Source organism: Scomber japonicus, chromosome 7, assembly GCF_027409825.1.
Source record: "Scomber japonicus isolate fScoJap1 chromosome 7, fScoJap1.pri, whole genome shotgun sequence".
Classification (NCBI taxonomy): domain Eukaryota; kingdom Metazoa; phylum Chordata; class Actinopteri; order Scombriformes; family Scombridae; genus Scomber; species Scomber japonicus.
In genome coordinates this window covers 11,099,246-11,117,314 of record NC_070584.1, presented here as the reverse complement: position 1 = coordinate 11,117,314, position 18,069 = coordinate 11,099,246, and the positions used below count along the sequence as shown (strand labels likewise).

The 18,069-nt window shown below is 41.2% G+C and overlaps 3 protein-coding genes across 6 annotated transcripts; 1 reads left to right on the top strand and 2 right to left on the bottom strand.

Moving 5' to 3' along the window:
- Nucleotides 1–2,553: 2,553 nt before the first annotated feature.
- On the bottom strand, nt 2,554–11,573 carry vamp4 (vesicle-associated membrane protein 4). 3 transcript variants are annotated; one of them, XM_053322565.1, is made up of 9 exons: nt 11,392–11,573; nt 10,474–10,527; nt 9,576–9,677; nt 7,515–7,561; nt 7,242–7,292; nt 6,152–6,252; nt 4,394–4,473; nt 4,173–4,224; nt 2,554–4,086 (listed from the first exon to the last, which is right to left on the bottom strand). In XM_053322565.1, the coding sequence occupies exons 2-9, from the start codon at nt 10,474–10,476 to the stop codon at nt 4,061–4,063; spliced, it is 462 nt and encodes a 153-aa protein (XP_053178540.1). In that variant the 5' UTR covers nt 10,477–10,527; nt 11,392–11,573; the 3' UTR covers nt 2,554–4,060. The 3 variants fall into 3 exon arrangements, with proteins under 3 accessions (XP_053178540.1, XP_053178541.1, XP_053178542.1); XM_053322566.1 differs by lacking the exon at nt 10,474–10,527; XM_053322567.1 differs by lacking the exon at nt 10,474–10,527 and having other exon boundaries at nt 11,439–11,567.
- A 900-nt stretch (nt 11,574–12,473) lies between these two features.
- Nucleotides 12,474–13,522, top strand: rangrf (RAN guanine nucleotide release factor). The gene is made up of 2 exons (XM_053322417.1): nt 12,474–12,536; nt 12,679–13,522. Exon 2 carries the CDS (start codon nt 12,683–12,685, stop codon nt 13,262–13,264), a length of 582 nt encoding a protein of 193 aa, XP_053178392.1. The 5' UTR covers nt 12,474–12,536; nt 12,679–12,682; the 3' UTR covers nt 13,265–13,522.
- A 2,587-nt stretch (nt 13,523–16,109) lies between these two features.
- itpa (inosine triphosphatase (nucleoside triphosphate pyrophosphatase)) lies at nt 16,110–17,935 on the bottom strand. Of its 2 annotated transcripts, none has more exons than XM_053322200.1 (8): nt 17,854–17,935; nt 17,559–17,616; nt 17,364–17,428; nt 17,194–17,267; nt 17,068–17,099; nt 16,871–16,983; nt 16,653–16,729; nt 16,110–16,460 (listed from the first exon to the last, which is right to left on the bottom strand). In XM_053322200.1, exons 1-8 carry the CDS (start codon nt 17,914–17,916, stop codon nt 16,346–16,348), a joined length of 597 nt encoding a protein of 198 aa, XP_053178175.1. In that variant the 5' UTR covers nt 17,917–17,935; the 3' UTR covers nt 16,110–16,345. The 2 variants fall into 2 exon arrangements, with proteins under 2 accessions (XP_053178175.1, XP_053178176.1); XM_053322201.1 differs by having other exon boundaries at nt 16,871–16,953.
- Between the last annotated feature and the right edge of the window lie 134 nt (nt 17,936–18,069).

Sequence of the window (18,069 nt, the reverse complement as noted above, 5' to 3'; positions counted from 1 at the left end):
AGAAGAGAAAGTAATGGGATGTTTTCTTTTGGGAACACAAATCTGATGTTCTCAAAGGTTTGTGCGTGTTCGTCTTTCTGCAAAATCTTCTTTCATTTAAAAGGTCCAACATGACCATGTTGTCTATTTCTTGTATTCAGTTACTTCATAAATTGAATCTGTGAAAACATCCCCTGATATGCCAGATGCAGTCCCATGTGTTTAAGGGGGATTTGGTCTCAGCATGGCAGGGAAAGCTGGACCTCTTTGGATACAATTACCTCCTGAGGAGCCAGTGTCAGCTTTCGTATTGGTAGGGGGCCAGAAGGTGACGCAGGCAGACGATAAGGGTCGAGGTTACAAGTCAATCGATGACTGTCAGATACCTGATGCTGACCCCAAATCAGACTGTGTCCCCCTCAGCTGTTTGTATGTCTGTGTGTGTATCCATGCTGCACCCTGTATTTAAGACAACATGAGCGAGCTGCCAGGGACCATCCATCCCCTGGCTCACTCCCTGTCGCTTGCTGCCTGGGTGGATTTGTTGCAGCCTGCCTCTCGTCTCTTTGCTTTCACACAATATCACAGGCATGCTGAACCGCTGCCTGCCAGGCTCGCTTCTACAGTCATGCGATATGGAGAATGATCTCTTGTTTATTTTCAGAGGGGCAGGATGAAAGATTTGAAAATGAGACACTTGCTCAGAAATGCACGCAATGAGGCAGGTGCGCAGAAACACGCAGACACAGACACAGACACACACACACACACACACAGACACACCTTCAAATCCTAGAAATATTCACGTTACAGCTCTCAGCTTACCCTCACATCCTGCCTCTTTGTTTCTCTCCTGGCTCCTCTCCGCCACCTCTTCTCCTCCTGTCTCTTCACCGTTCATCCATCTCTGCTGACCTGCCAGGTCACCCCTATCCTCAAAACACCACCCGACCCAGTTGCTTCACCTCAGGGAGACCAGAGGGCAAAGGGTGCAAAGGGGAAGGTCACATACTCTTGAAAACACACACTTCAACTTGCAGGTTGATCCCAGCATCTCCTGCTGCTGTCAGTACTTGTTTACAGAACATATATATATATTAATGTTGTGTGTAATGTAATTTTTTGCTGTTCAAATATTGTATTGTTATTGTTCTCAAAGCTTTCATGCCTGTAAAGCCCATTTAATTAAATTGAACTGAATTGAATGTTTGGAAGCAATGGTTTGTAGTTTTCAGAGGCCAGGCAAATCCTCTTACAGGAAATATCTTAACAATGAGAAACTGAAGAGAGGGCAGACGGTGAATAGCGAGACACGTGAAAGAAAGCATCAAATGAGGAAAAGATGTGAGTAATACCACAAGGGGACAAGGGGAGGATAAAGAAGAGCAGGAGCTCCTGGGAAACTAATAGTGACAGAAGAAGACAAACTATGAAGAAGAAAAAAGGAGTGTTCTCAATTAGATCAATCCCTTGGAATCGATCTAGAGAATCTTGTGTATCCATTGCAGATGATTGCTTTTTCTGATGATTTATTCTCTACTTCCTGATATATCCATCTCTCTCATTGGAGGCAGAATCTCAGCCAGATAGGGTTTGTGTGTGTGTGCGTTTGACTGACTAATGCTGGTTGGCATAACATTCACACTTCTCGTTCATTTCATTTTTATATGACTCATGTAACTGCTGCTATGCCTGGAATCTGAAGTCACCTAGTGTGAGCCCCTGACAGAGGACCAAAACATCCTCTGCTGCCAGTGTGGGTGTGTCTGCACAGGCAGAGAGGATAAAAATGTGCTCTCATGCACACATATAGCCTCTAGTATAGTGTGACATGGATTCTTTTTTTCAGCTTGCATATGGCTGGACAATGTCTTGACCAGAGGCAAACTTAAACCTCTTGTTTGCAGTTATTTCAAGGGGCTGTAACATTTTACGGCCACTTCTCCAGCCAGACCTTTGATTTCACTATGAATGCAGGCCTTTCACCGCAGCTATAACATCATTTAAACAAGTGTTGAGTGTATGACTTCTCTCCTTTTCATCTTTAAAGTTTAAAATAAAGCCATCAACCCTGCTGTGTGCACCAACAAGGCCCCCTGTCATTAATCAATGAAATTTAAGACCCCTGTAGACCAGTTTAATTTCTGCTCTCTCTGAAGGGTTGGGCAGTGTTGGCTGATGAGAGGGCGTAGCTGTCAGTTTGTGTTTGTGTCCACTGTCCAGTGAGGGCGAGAGCTGCGAGTCTGTCAGAATAATAACACTTCACAGGCTCAGGTCCCTCCGAGTTTAGTGCCATCTTGGGACTCCACAACTGCCAGTGAAATTTCAGGGCCAATAAAATGCTCGAGTAATGAGAGAGGATAAAAGAAAGCACAGGACTTCCCTGGCTCTGAGAATATCCAAAGTGGTCAAGAGTGGAGGGGTATCATGACAATTTGTTTTTCCCCTCAACATCTCCAGGCATTCCATCAACTCTTCACCCTTCCCTTCTGTTTCTCCATCTTTACTCCTCTTTTCGGTCTCCCTCCTCCCAGGAGAACTGTGACCAGTTCAAACCAGATCAGACCAGAGAGCTGCCCTTTAAAATCACTTTATTTCAGAGCAAAAAAACAGGATCTGTATAATCAGTCTTCCAATGCATTGCCAGAGTATTTTACATCATTACAGAATCAATATTTACAGCTAAAATAAATTACGTTAAAAAATAATAAAATGACAACTTATTGTACAGTTATTCCAGACACAATGACACCTATGTTTGTTTCACAGCTCAACTTTTAACTTGCATCACTTAAATTACCCCCTCTTTAAGCATAATGTAACAGCACAGAGAGATCAACGCTCCCGCTTTTACATCTTCAGTGGCGATTGGGTACACCAGCATTCACACAAAGCATCACATTGAGCATTCGGCAAAAATAAGAACTTCAAAACATTGGAACAAAAAGACAGAAGCCGTATCAAACCAAAGAGAACCATCTGCAGAGTGAGAGACAGTTTAATGTCACTGGCAGGAAAGTAGGACAGCCGTGACCAAACCGGCCCAGAGCTCAGCACACCCAGGGAGGAAGGTGAGAGGTTTAGAGTGCAGTCTGGAGAGGAAACATTCATAACCTGGATGTTTTGGTTTGACATGGTCCTGCTGTACAGTATAACAAGCTATCAAGAGGCAGACAGACATTGACGGCGGTGATTTATGAAGTTGAATAATGTGAGAAAGCAGGATGTTGTCAGAACAGATGCTCACCTCTAGTCCTTTTTTTGTGATCATCTGAACTGCTGAGCATACCTGATAAGTAAAATCAGTTTTCTGTCAAAAAAAAAAAAAAAAAAATCTGATGATAAAAGGAAGTCACCTTTGACTACAGGTTCGCAGATGAACCTCAGATTGTTCCCTCGCCTTGTGCCGGGCAAAGAAAATGTGCTCATGTTCACAAACTGTTCCCTTTTAAAGATTCTCATCCTTTGTATTTCAGCACAAGAGAGAGGACACGTGGAATGATGGGTAAATATCTGAGGCTCATCTGCTGGATGTTACAGCCCATTTATATAAGTATAAGGCTGCTGCAGCACATTCAGATCAGTTGAACTAAGAGCGTGGATTCCCTGCTTTTACAGTGTATATATATATATAATGATGGAAACAAAATGCAGGACCTGGAGTTTCCCTGTTGTCAAGGCAAAGCCAGGGCCCTACACGTGATATGTATAATGGAATAGAGCACTCCTTCACATTGACTAGAGGGCCAAGAGTCAGCGTTTTCTACCAAACAGCCCTAATGGCCTTAAAATATTTCCACAGTTTTTCTCCTGTGTCCCTTTTTCTGCAGCTTAATTTCAAACCAGGAATCAAAAACAAACCTTTAGTACTGATCTCAGAGCAGATGTTTGTGAAAATGCCAGCGATAAGATCTGTACTAAGGGCGAGCTGAGGCCAGATCCTAGGGCACATGGGCTGACACGGAGGAGGGTGTGGGAGGGTGGCTGGCGCCCCCTAGCTGGAGTGGAGAACTGTGTGCAGAGTAGATAGGAGAGGAAGAAGAAGAGGAGGAAAGTTCTTCCACACCCTCCTCGTCGGACACTAGCGATATCGCAGAATCACTGGAACTGAAAGAGAAACAAAGAGGAGACAGGGTATTAAATACATGTTACGTAAATGAAATGTGTTATGGTGTGTTTTGACTGATACTCACTGATAATAATCAGCAGGAGAGCAACTACGACCAAGGCAATAATCATCTTCATCTGTGTAAGACATGACACAAGTTAAACACAGTCATCATCATACTGAATTAGACATGTTAAGGTGTGTTGCTCTCTCACACACACACACAGACACACACACACACACAGACACACACACACACACACACACACACACACACACACACAGACACACACACACATAGTTCACCTTCATGTCTCTCCACCACATCCTCCTGTGCAGCTGTTTGGCTCGGCTACTGAAGGCAGATGCATTGTCCGATAAGCTTTCTGTAACGTGACCGTAGAGCAGATAACGACACGTGAGGAGAAAAATTAAAGTAGAAAAGGGGGAGGAAAAAAAAAATCTATTAATGACAATAACAACAACAAAAAAAATGCTAACTCATGTTTTTACTTTGAATTTTGGATAGGGTGACTCAAACTGTCTGGCTCCGTGTTTGTACATGTGCAATCATAATATGTCGGGAGTTATGTAAGTCTTTGCCTCTGCTGAGAATGAATAGATTCTCACTGTACTGGAGTGAGAATAACGAATAACAAGTGGCCAGATGTATACACAACAGAACAAAAACACATTTCCTCCGACTTCCTCCCTTCTGTCCCCAGACTGCTCGCCCACACTGCTCTCTGTCTCTTGGATACTGTTGTTAACTTGCTGTTTAGGCGCGTTAACAGGAAGGTTACGGCTCTCTAGTGTTCAGCGCTCAACTCGTCCAAGCCCCTGTCCCCCCCTTAGAGGCTTTGTGTCTGTCATGTGTCTGCTCTCTCCTCGTCCATGTGCCTGTTTACGACCTTTCGCTACAACAAAGAGAAACTGTCAGACGAGGCTCCTGAGAAGATGCTTGTTAAGCTCGAGATATTTAACGACAGGTTACCCCGCACATGGGTCAGAGAATGAGCTGCTATTATATCCCTCACATGAAAAAGGACTACACGCACTGCAGAGACACGCAATCCGCCACACGTATGTCCGCAGACCCCACGAGTACAGCAACACTCGCATACACAAAACACAGGCACACAAATGTGTTCCAGATGTGCGTCATTGTCTTGGTCGGCTGGTTGACGTGACAGTGAGAAGCAGTTACACAACATCTGCTTGGATGTCAGAGTGAGCAGATACGCTGGCACTCACCGCTTCATCCACGGAGGAGAGAGTAAAAAGAGGAAGACCAGTGTGTGTCTTGATGAAGGCCTAGCAAGTGTAGAGTTGTGTACACAGACGGGAGTTAAACACATTTCACACACCTGCTCGATATAGACTGAGTGAAAGAGTGTGAAACCTGTCAAAAGCTTTCACACACACACACACACACACACACGCCTGGTAAAACACTGAATCTGGACCTGGACTAGTATATTTACAAGCAAGCACCCACTACGACACACTGGGGGTCCCATGAGAGTAAACTGGTACAGAGTTGTTTAAAAGTTGAACATTTGTACATTTTTCATGCTTCTTACTAAAATAAATGACTTGTATTGTATATTTCTTGCAAGCAGTAGACTTTAGGTTTTCACAAATAAAAACGGTGTCGCACATGTTCGTGTCACATGGCTGCATGTGCAGACTCTAACCACAGATTCTTGATAACAGTAATGTTAAGAGAATCGCTAAACCGTGATTACAAGTCGATTAAAGTACATTTAGGATGTGGGCCTTGTTAATAACCGTTTTAGCTTAAATTGGATGCAAATTGCAGACATTTGTTCCATTTAGATGAATAAATAATCTTAAATACATAAATGTCAGCAATCCACACAGAGCAGCGTGTACACCATCTGTAAGCTGCTTGTGGAAACTAAACAGTAGAACAAACACGACCAGTTCAGCACTCCCTGTACAGTCTGTGTTTATGTGATTTCACTTCTATAAAATCACCAAAACACACGTTGTCCACATGTGGACACAAACACATGGCACACGTGTCCCTGTGTGACTCACCTGACTTGTCCTGCAGGTCATCGAGACGCTCGCCCCTCTCTATCACCTTGGAGATGTTCTCCTGCATCACATCAATCACCTCATCGACCTGCGACTGCACCCTGATGATGGAAGTGGGCGTGAGACACAGAATCGTAAAAAAAACAAGACAATAAATTATGAATTATGAAGGGAAGATTTGGTTAAGTATTTTTTTGGGGGGTAACCAAGTCTTCTAATAATATCCTCTCCTCTCTGTGTAGCCTTGCAGTTACAGTTGGCAGACAATGAAATACCTGTCAGATCGTGTTCAGCCACCTTTCAACTGCCTGCACCTGTTCAGCATCTGCAGAATTATGCTGAGACTCTTGCTTTATTCATGCTACTCATACCTGAGCTGGCATGGCTGCTGCAGATTACCCTTCAGTCACTTACATTTAAGATGAATTCTTAGCTAAACATCTTGGAGGGGTGCAGGTTCAGAGAGGTGCAGGGAAATAAAAAGGCGGAGAGACTCACAAGGGAGAAGATCTGATACAAGACAAAGGAATGTCTCTGGTCATATTTTCCAGCACTGTCAAACTAATTGTCTCAGACAAGCAACTGCAAGAAATCAGTTTTAGAGTTCATGCATGTTGAAGTTGGTAATACTAATCCATCACCAGAAAATACCACATTATGGACAACACACATAGACGTAAACAAACTTTAAAGAGTGGACCTCGGTTCATGTTCAGAGAAACGGAGGTGACGAGCTTAAGGCCTGTGAACACATCATTCCTGGACTCTGTAACGATGGCATCCTGTTTCATGTGCCTGGACAACAGTGACAAACTATAAAGTATGAACAGCTACGGGTACCAGACTGTCTCAACAATGACCTCCTCTGTTCTCTGGCTGTCTCTGGCTGGAGGTTAATGTGGAAACAGACTGGAGAAGGACCGGGGCGTCCCAGAGAGGTTACACAATATTGTGCACATGACAGACTCTCTTACACAATCGGCTAACAACCTGCAGATTCTGGTAAACATGAAAAGCCACAGTTACGTAACACCAACACCAAAACTTGAGTGTGCTGGTAATACAATGCTGACAATGTGTTTGTACTTACTGCTTGATTTTGTCATTCTGAGGTCCAAATCTGGGTCCTGTTGGCCCTCTCCTAGAAAACAAGCAGTAATGAAATCAGTGTTACTAATTTAATACATGAATACTAAACTTCCACATCTGTTACTGTGCTATTTCTGATTTAGTGTGGAATGTTACAGTCTGAATAAGAATGATTGTTCCAAACAACTACTCTACTGTATAAAATGCTATTTAAATACATTTTATTCTAACAGACAACGAACTGACAACTTCATATATTCACACACAAACTCACAGGAAAAAGTCCTCCTCTTCATCAGAGTCCTCTTCCAGCAAGTTCCTCTATAAAAGATTAAAAAAGGTCAGAGGTCAGATATGGGTAACCTCAGGGTCTTGACAGACAGCTGTCTCTTGAACAACCTGTGAGGGAGTTTGTAGTAAAAAAATGGGAATTCCTTTTTACACACCAGTCCACACTTTGCTTTGTGAGGTCCATCAATTGCTTAAAAAAGAGATTCACAAGCACCTATTCCCCTTGAAGCATCAGGCTACATTTGACGATTTTGATTACATAACAACGATTGATATAGGTGATGACCCCTGTTACTGTTTACTGACCATGTTTAAAAGGCCAGCAAATAAAAATGGTAGCATCCAGATTTGTTAAGGAAGAAGCTTTTGCATCTTGTCAGTTTAAAAGCCTAGTTATACAAACTAGTTCCCCTGCACTCAGCTCTGAAAAAACACTTGATGTCATGTTTGATGAAGGTAGCCAATACATATTGATGATAACGATTACAAACTGTAAACAGTGTATAAAAGTACCATGACAGATTGTAGTGTGGTGGTTTGATAATGTCCTAAAAATTGTGATAAAATACACTTTAATAATAATAATGATTACGTAATAATAATAATAATAATAACATTTCCATTTCCACAGTTAAGCCATTTTTCTATTGGCTGACCGCAGCTGAACAAAGGTGAACTGGAGTCAGCTGGACATTGCACCACAACAGGAAACACACTTAAATTAATCCATCAGTCTGGCTTCAATAGACGTGACTGGGAAACAGACCGAATATTTTTCACTTCTTGTAATCACACCTTAATCCTCCTACACATTCTAGTTTTCACAGACACCAAAAACAGACCCGAATATATTTTGATAATAGTAATCCGAGAGAGCTTTTTGGAAACTTAAAAAAAAATTATGTAACAAAAGTACTGCCATGTATGATTCACTGATGGCTTTTATAGGGGCAGAAAGTGCCCAACATAAAATGCTATTCATAGAGAATTAGTGAGACAGCTGCATTAAATTCTCACAGGAGTATCAAGCCAGGAGGAGACGGTCTGTTTCTCACTGGAAGGTAGGCACTGCTGGAAAAGAAAGGCCTTCATCCAGAGAACAGATTATCCAAAGATGGCAACATCTTTAGATAATAATGGCTGCAGTATGTTTTTCCATGAGTTTATTCACTAAAATTCTTCCATGTTGGTGTAGTTAAACCCATGGATTACAGTGTTTAGTGTCTAACAAAATTACACTGAGACAATAATAAAACTCAGCTGAATCCACAATCAGTCAATAATAGTGATCACCTTCTAACATCGATGAGCTAATGCAGCTAAGGGAGATGGACCTATGGATGTGCTGGTGATGGTAGGTAGACAGCTGCGAGCCGATGCCGTGCAGATGAAGATATTTTGTTTGACAGTAAATACACGTTCACCTGCAAAGAACCAAGCTGAGGCAAAGGTCCCATATCGTCATAAAGAACTTTATAAGTTGAGGTACTAACGCTCTCCTTCTGTACTTCTTTCTTTCCACTGGTTAGGATGGGAGAACTGTTAGCTATTATCACAGGACAGGAGGTAGAGCGCTTATGGTGGAATGAGCTACTTTTTATGCATGTCTCCCAGTAAGCTTTGATCCTAGTTCAATAAACAGCGAAAAGGATTACAAGGAAACAGAGGACTGAATACAGTAAAGAAAAAGAGGGAGGACATAGAAGGTAGAGATGGGAACAGATGATCACTTTGATGAGGACCAGACATTTGGCCACAGGAGATTCTCCGCTTGACACTCTTATTTACCTTCTCTGTTTTTCCAGTTATTCTATTAGTCTGTTAGTTCGTCTGATAAACAGAGAGTCTTACGGCAAAATCCACATCTGGTTTAAACTACAATAGTTGTTCTAAATGAAATCTAACTCTTAATCCTCATTACAACACACTGAATTTAATTTCTGAAATCGATCACATGCTTCTCTCATCCTCTGTTATCTGCGACTTGGTGACTTCATTAGTAATATCGACAAAAACACCTCCGCTCCCTCCACCCGTGTCTCACCCTCTCGCTCCGAATGGATCCTGTGACCTCGTCATCATTGAGGTGTCGTTTAAACTTGGGTGGCATGTTGTCTTCAGGCTGCTCCTCCCGATCTGGCTCCCTCTGTAAGACAGGAAGAGGAGAAGATTGTTTAGGATGTGAGATTGTTACATTGTTGGGAGAGCTCATTTAATACATGCTTATCTGCACCAAAGACATGACATTCCTATCACGGTTAGGTGTTACTCATGGAAGTACTTTAATATTGTGAAAGTGAGTAATTTAAATTGCAGGAATAACCACAGCCAGGCTACATCTGGGAGCACAACATGAAGAACAAAGAACCAAGTGTATCAAAAGAGTGAATAAATCGAAACTTTGCTCGTGACTATAAAATCCTCTTACTCAGACATGACTGCAAAAATGTGAACGTTCATGGTCAAACGATTTGAGGAGCCCCATCACTTCCTGTAAAGCAGCCTGATTTTGTTATTAGACGTTTCTTTCATTTCCTCTGCAGTCTACTTTTCAGCTCTGGAACATGTTAAGAAAAAATGTTTTTCTCCTTTCATGCCTGCTGTCTGTTAAAAATATTTGTTTTATAACTCATATATGTACAAAGAACATCAAGCTGTCTTGATTCCTAATATTTCTGGTGTGAACAGACATTGGGTCTCAATGGCAAAGACAGGAAGTGTTATCATTGCTTCACCATGTCAGATGAAATCATGCTGTTCTTCCAATTTTACACCCTCTGGTCTGGGTTTGGGTGTTAGATGTTCCAAACAGTGTGACAAAAGTACATGTGACTCTCAAGAATTACTGCAATGATTGGAGGACGGCTTGAAGTGTCAGAGAAAACACAGCAGCCTCGCTCAGACAAACATAACCTCTCTCAATCAAACAATATAACATATACCATTGAATCCAGTTCAGTCTGACGCTGTGGCTTTGTCAGCGTCCTTTTCTGGCACTGTGGGTGGAAAAAAGGCCTTTCAATGGCCAGAAGAGGAGAGGAACTTTCCAGTAAACAGAGGAGAAGAGAAGCAGGGACAGGACTCTATCTGAAGCGGCGACAGCATGAAGAGACACACAAAAGAGACAGAGGAGAAGCCAAGTCTAATATATTAGAGTGGTAGAAGAAGCCTTTAGAAAATTAGTCTATTTTAAGAGAGTGTTGTTAAAAGTTGAAATCCGTAAATAATGATGTTTTGGATTAATTTCAATATCTAGATTGTGATAAGTAAACATGCACACAGTAAACGTGTACAGTGCGAAGTCCGATTTGGACTGATACTGCATCAAGAGAGGATTGTAAATAGTTAATGATCACAATCAATTTATGGATTGCAACTTCAAGCACAAACTAAGAAGAATGCAATACAATGCACACATTAAACTATTCAATTTCTAAGAGGGGAAGAAAAAGATGCTTTCATTGAATCAAGCATTTCTATTTTAGCTGAGTATTTAAAGGGAGGTGTTTGTTTTCTCACAACTAATAAAATGTCTTTATGGTCGAAAAGGGAGTAATTAGAGGACATGAAGCTGGCATCTCTGGAGCTCTTTAATTCTTACAGGAATAGTAATTATATCACAGCCGCTGACAACTTTAGCCAATTTATCTGTTTTCTTTGGACAAACTTTAAGCAAATATGTCAGTACGTTACAAATGTCAACCTTTACATTAATACATGACAGTAAAAATGATGTAAAAAGAGACCAATGCAAATGCTAATATAGCTAGCTACAAGCTAATTTAGCTTGTTAAGGCCGCTTGGTTCACTGACAAATGTAGCTAGCAAGCTAAGCTAAGGCTGCTAACGTGGCTAGCTACCTGCTGTTTTCCACAAGATCCTCGATGCTGACGACAAGCACACACACTCAGTTATTAATCCAGTGTCTTCTGGGTTTGCGTGGGTTCAAGGTTTTATCCGTGCATTTTAAAAGCTGTACGGGCGATGACACAAGACTATCATCATGGATGCTAACGCCGTCTGCTTGTCTTTCCTCCGTCTGAATCAGCTGACCAGGAAATGAACACAAACAGCTGGATGAGGAGAGAGACCGCTGCAGAGGTGTGACAGAGACTGATGTTTGAGACAGATTCCTGCAGATGTTGGAGACAGACTGCAGCAGATGTTTGGGAGATTGCAGGTTTTTGCATTTATATTTTTATATTGTTTTATAACGGTTATGTATGTTGTTGTTTATGCAGCATATATTCCATTTTCTCACAGAAATACACAACTCTGACACTATGAATAAATGCCTGTATGTGAATTTAACTGAACTCTGTTGTATTAATGTCATTTCCACCATATACACTGAAAAGTTTACATATTAATGATGTCTTTCCCTGCAAGTCAACAAATGATGAATTATGATGATAGATGTTATATATTTGAAAGGGAAATTAATCTTAAAACAGAAATTGAGGCATTCCATTGATAAAATAATCAACAGATTGATAGTAAATGAAAATAATTTTTAGTTGCAGCCCTAATTAAGATATCTGCTAACACAGACAACTGTCTCTCTGTATCATGAATTGAGGACATCAGTAACACAGAGTTCCTTCAAGTTTAGAGCTCATTTTACAGTGAAGTACTAATGTCAATGTAATTTCAAGATATTACATCCAAGTTCATTGTATTTAAATAAAAGGCTTATGGAGCACTTTCAACATCTGTCTCATGTACAATATATCTGTCTCGTCTAGACCATTGCATACCTCAGTCTGTCAGTAAATACTTCAAGGGACCTTTTTTGCAGTTTAAATGCATTTCGCTCTCATAATTAATTTTTCACTTTAACTTTTGAGTTTTTTTATATTGTAGTAAGATCTCATCCACTGCCTGTTTAAGGGTGGATGCATGTGTCTGTCTTCCTGTAGATGGCAGTAGTGCGTCTACAGTAGCGAAACAAGAGAAGAAGAAGAAGAAAATAAACTTTTACCGGAACAGCGCGCACGTTGGATTGGTAAGCCATCTGCTTATCCCCCTGTGTTTATGGATAAATAAATATATTTTCTTGGGTCAGTGTTGTGTTTTGAAGCAGCGTGTGTTTGTGTATCTACAGTTGTTAAAACAGACTCTTGTGTCTGTTGCACATTTGCCCGCAGAGAGATGCAGAGTGCTGGAGGCAGCGCGGATCAGGCTCATCCTCTGTTTGGAGGAGGACTGTCAGCTGTCATCCCGCACAGCTGTACAGATGTCAGTGAGCTGAGGGAGATCCCGGATAACCAGGAGGTATTCGCCCATGCACACACCGACCAGAGCCTGATCGTGGAGCTGGTGGAGTACCAGGATCAGGTAGCAAACCAGGATGCTGCCAGGTATCACTTTGAAGACATCGCAGGCAGTAACAAAGCTTTAGAGCCTGGTGCCTTTGAGGTGACCAGTGTTGTACCCCTGCCAAAGTCTGAGCTGTCCCTGTCAGAGTGCAGCTCTGCCTGGATGCTCACCGGCACACAGTGTGTATCCAAGTTCAACGAGGAGGCCAGGAATACAGTGACCCTTCACCTCGGTCTGTTCCGTCTGCCTCAGTTCTCCACAGATGTCCTGATAACGTTCAATGACCCGCAGAGCATCAACCCTGACAGCAGCAGTGCAGCTGCAGTGGGGACGCACAGAGAGCCGTGGACCCTGCAGGACTTCCAGCGCTTGTTGCAGTCTCTGACTCTGCACAACCCAGGACTGTTTGGGTAGAACAAGTGCTGCTTTCTCAATGTGGGACTTCATCTGCTTAGGCTTTATCTATAACACAGACACAGTAAAACAAACTAGATCCACCAGAAATGTTTTGGGAGCACAAATGCTTTAGATGGACCTCCTCTGAGCGGTGGACAAATAGAAACACATGTTCTGATCTGCTTTTTCATGTTGACATTGTTCTGGCTACTAAAAATGAACTGAGAGCCAAATGTTAATGGATTCTTTGTCATAATAAATGTTTTGGATGAAAAATCTTGGACTGCTGTATACTGCCTGAGTGTGATTTATTGGCAGGTTAAACGTTTTCAATAGTAAGCCTGCACTGTTTGGATCTAGAGAACAGATTAATATGATCACACTGATGTTATTTTTCACTGTATTTTAAAGTTTGAGTTAAAGGATCTACTGACTTTGCCTTTGCCCACCCTTCTCCTACTTACTCAAGCATTTCCTCCTTCCTGCTCATGCCTCCCTTCCTTTATTTTACTACAGTAATACTGTCACCACCTTTAAACATGTTTCCATGCATATGCAGGTACATTAGATACAGTCATAAAGAGAAAAGCCATCCCAATACATGTATTCACTGATTAACTGATCAAAAATTCACTGATTAATTGATACAAAGCTCCAATCTCTGGCAAAGGTCAAAGTAGAAGCGAGAAGGTGAAATGGGATTCTAAATATAACGTCTCAATGAAGCAGTTTAGATGCAGGTAATATTTATGGAGCCCTCAGTGTCTTTAATGACTTGACTTGAGTCATAAACATTGGAAATCAAGAAGAGGGGTCCCAGCAGGAAAATGCATCAGGTCGACTTTCAATCATTCACCTCTGTGGCCTCATGGTGGAATAATTCACCATGAACCTGAAAACTCTTGGAGAGACTTCAATCGACAGTGAGTTTAGTCGACACACAAAATTTATGGAATGAAAATTGACCCCTTGTTAATTGTTGCTTTGAAAAATAAAACCTTCCCTTTCTTAGTCTTAGGTCATACAACACATAATTGAAGCCATTTTTCTTCAGTTACATGTGCTGTTATTAGAAGGGGAAAAAAGCAAGACTCGTTAAATAAGATTCATCACGGCAACGGAATTCAGGTAAGTCTTGCATAGCAAATAAGAGGAAGCACAGTCCGTCTCCTCAAAACCACATCAAATCCCTCTCATCCTCTGGTGCAATCACAATGGATTAAGATCTCATAAAGTCAGGCATCCTTTCCTGTTGTGATCTCTTTGTAGAACATTGTTTCATTAACCACAACGTCTATAGTATCACAACAGCAAAAGCTCCTCCTGACTAGTCACATAAACATTGTTACTGGATCTGTTTGCAATAAAGTCTGAGAACACACTGGCTGAGGATCTAGGAACAGGGTTTGGTTTTGTTATTATAGACTGGCTCCTGGGTTACTTATAGTGTAGTGGCAAATTCGGTGGTTGATAGAATGGTTGTCTCTATATTGTTTCACTTATTCAATAATCAGAGGAGGAATGAAATCATTAGAAGCAGAAGGAAAAAAGTAAATCAAAAAATGTTTTGAATGTTTTATTCTCCCTATTTTATAAATCATTTTATGGTCCTCTAATATTTTCCCAATCACCGTGGATGCCAAAATTCCCAAGCTGGGAAGCAACAATTTGAAGGACACAGTTTATGCAACTAATTGCATTAAAATGTTGCTTTAGGCTTCAAGCTTTAGTACCTCTGAGATTTGTGTAAACCAAAAATAAAAAAAAAACAACTCATAGGTGAACTCATTAAATATTACTAGCTATCCTGATCCCATAATAAAGGCTTGAGCATCACAATTTAATCAGAATGTCCCAGTAAATAAATAAATAATCCCATCATGACATTTAGACAAATTAAAGGAGTCAGGAGAGCTATAAAATAACAGCATATTGTTTTGTGAATGATTCCCATTCTTTATTAGCTAATATTGCACATGTAAATCTTTTTAAATTCCCTGTAATTCATACAGGCAATATGTCAGGGCCCCACTGAATGCTACAATACTGACAGTTGCTGTGTTGATTTTGAGTCACGGAGGACGAGGATGAAGAGGGATGCCTTCATACTGCTGGTTCTGACCTACAGTGAAGTCTGCAACACATTTTCCACGTTATGTTTAAAAACGTGGCTAACAGGTGGAGTTCCTCCCTTCTTGACAAGTCCCTAAACAAACACAGCTTATTGCATCAGATTCAAGTGGAAGAGCAGTCCAGCTATTTCACAACCTACAACATTAGAGTTTTACTGTCAATAACTAAGTACTTAAAATTCTTTGGAAACAATGAAAAATGGCAGTTGCTTCTACGGTCTTTTGCTTTTACTCAGAGGACCCGTGTATGCACATGTGACACTTTCACTACATCTGGGAGGCATCAGTCACAGGTGTATGCGTAGTTCCTGTTCAGAGACTTCCTACTCCAGGGTCATTTATTACCCTGACTCCCCTGTTATCCCTGTTGTGTTTCTATGGAATACCCCAAGCTTCTTTAGAAAACCCCCCCATATCCCCTACCCTCCCTCTGGACTCCAACATGAACAATCCTCTCCTTCCCTTGCCAAATCCAGGAGTTACTCACAGCCACAGAGTGGTCTGCTGCTCTCATCAGGACCCTGGAGTGCCTCTTTTTTATTATTTTTTATTTATGCTCTTCTTCCAAGTATATCTTTGTCAGCCCTTGAAAGCAGAATCTCAAAAGGCTATCTTTGAGTATCCACTGTGAAACAATTAAACAAATCTTGAAACAATTCCTGATATTTTTCCATATTATCTGAGATATTCTTAACACGCTCATTCTCTGGAAATTCTAAAAGCAGGGGAATCTTCAGCCAGAATCAGAGGATTATTACAAATTAATGAAAAGTTTATTAAAAATAAGCAACAGATATTACAGTACTTCTTTACTTCAGATTCTAAATGTAGATGTTGTGATCACACATCTGTTATCTGTCACACTTCTGTAACTCCACCATGAAAACCATCTATGCTCTGCGGCTTTATATCTGATGACATGAGGTTTAATACATTTTGCTTCAGAACCTGAAGTTGGCCAAAAAACTCAATCTTCCAGCTTCCTCTTCTTGTTCTGTGTTGAGAAGTGTTCAGACATGGCAGCCAGCGCCTTGTAGCGGTGAGAGATTGTGTTCTTCACCTCTTTGGGCAGCTCAGCATAGCTGCAGATGATAGGGAAGTGATTAAAGATACATTTTTATGCTTGGAACAATAACAGCGATAATTCATCTCAGATACACAGCATAAAGTTAAAGGGATCATCACAATTGTGCATTTTGCTGTGTAACAAGATGTTAACCTCTGACTCCCCCTTGTGGTATGAACAGGGTATTTCAAGCACAATCCTTGCTTACGTTTTATCATATCCCTCTGGCTGGAAACAGGGATCCCATCCAAAGTCTCGAGGTCCCCTGGGTTCCACAATGCGCCCCTAAAAATACACACATAAACACACACACACACACACACACACATTTTTTTTTTAAATTCAAGAAAAATACACTTCAGAGAGAAGAAAATAATAAAATATACACTTTCACAGTGCGTGTGAGAATGAGAGAGAGATGCTGACCTGTGTTATCCCTTTGAAGAGCTCTACGGGTTCGTCTTTCCCATTAGTGAATGCAAACGTGCAGAGAGCCCATGCCGATTTATCTTCAAAGCCAGCAAGAAGTTTGTACAAGCCTAAAATATAACATACAACAAGAAACATCATCATTTTCCCATCAAGCTCAAAATATCACAGTAACCATGCCATCTATTACTTACCTTCTGGCTTGAGTTTATCCAGGAACCATTTTCTACAAAATAAGGAATTACAGTTGTGATTTGTAATGCTTGTTACTACTAGTTAAGATCAGATGATGGAATAGACGTGGAAGTCAATATACTAACATATAAGGACCAGGCAAGCCTCCCAACGCCTTGAAACATAGACAGGTGTCCTCCACTATAACTGGGCCATCAATCTGAAGGAGAAAAGCACAAACAGCAACACAGGATGAATTTCACGTGTGTAACACTTATATATCCACGCTGTGTTTGCACCTGTATTATTACAGTACCTGGCGTGCAGCCTCTTTACACTTGTGTATGGAAATTTCATCTGGTTCTCCCTGGTATTCAGGCACTGGGTGAGGAAACAGTAACGTGAGAAATGACTAGGATCCATGCATTATTATTATTATTATTATTATTGTTATTATTATTATTATTATTATTATTACTACTACTATTAACAGTTATTCTTTCTTACTTACAGTCAATCTTTTTGGAGATTAGTTTGTAGGGAAATTTGTCTCCGAGGATCTGAATGACCTGATGAATGTGAAGGGTGTGATGGCAAAGAGTTAAGTATCCATGTGAAAGGACTGACGCATATGAAACGCAACCATAGAGGTGTTGTATTAGATTACAGGTCGTGCTCACTGCCTCTGCAAGACTAGTAGGCTATGTAGAGACAGCAGCACAAATACCCTGTTTGAAACGGTTTAAACACAACAGCACCATAGTGTGCATACAATCTGCCTCAGACACGACATGTTTGATTCCTACCTCTTCTAGTTTTTTGGCGTTTCCAGTCACGAAAACTACAGACCTCCCAGCAGGCACAGCCATGATGACGGACAGCCGGAACACTTAAGGATGCCGGACCGAGTACTACCGGCTCGGCAGCGGCCAATAAAATCACGTCAGAGAATTTAAGCAAATCACAGAGCGCTCTTAAACTCCGCCCACAGAAAAATCACCCAATCAGAGAGAGGTGCGGCT

What these genes read in the sequence shown, in the direction of transcription:
- vamp4 (XM_053322565.1), bottom strand. An exon ending in TGACCTGCAGGACAAGTCAG is followed by an intron (nt 4,474 to 6,151) that starts GTGAGTCACACA and finishes GTCACGTTACAG; the next exon opens with AAAGCTTATCGGACAATGCA. An exon ending in TGTGGTGGAGAGACATGAAG is followed by an intron (nt 4,225 to 4,393) that starts GTGAACTATGTG and finishes TGTCTTACACAG; the next exon opens with ATGAAGATGATTATTGCCTT.
- rangrf (XM_053322417.1), top strand. Translation starts at nt 12,683, where the DNA reads ATGCAGAGTGCTGGAGGCAGCGCGGATCAGGCTCATCCTCTGTTTGGA.
- itpa (XM_053322200.1), bottom strand. Translation starts at nt 17,916, where the DNA reads ATGGCTGTGCCTGCTGGGAGGTCTGTAGTTTTCGTGACTGGAAACGCC. An exon ending in GTAAAGAGGCTGCACGCCAG is followed by an intron (nt 17,268 to 17,363) that starts GTACTGTAATAA and finishes TTTCTCCTTCAG; the next exon opens with ATTGATGGCCCAGTTATAGT. An exon ending in CCAGAGGGATATGATAAAAC is followed by an intron (nt 16,461 to 16,652) that starts GTAAGCAAGGAT and finishes TATCATCTGCAG; the next exon opens with CTATGCTGAGCTGCCCAAAG.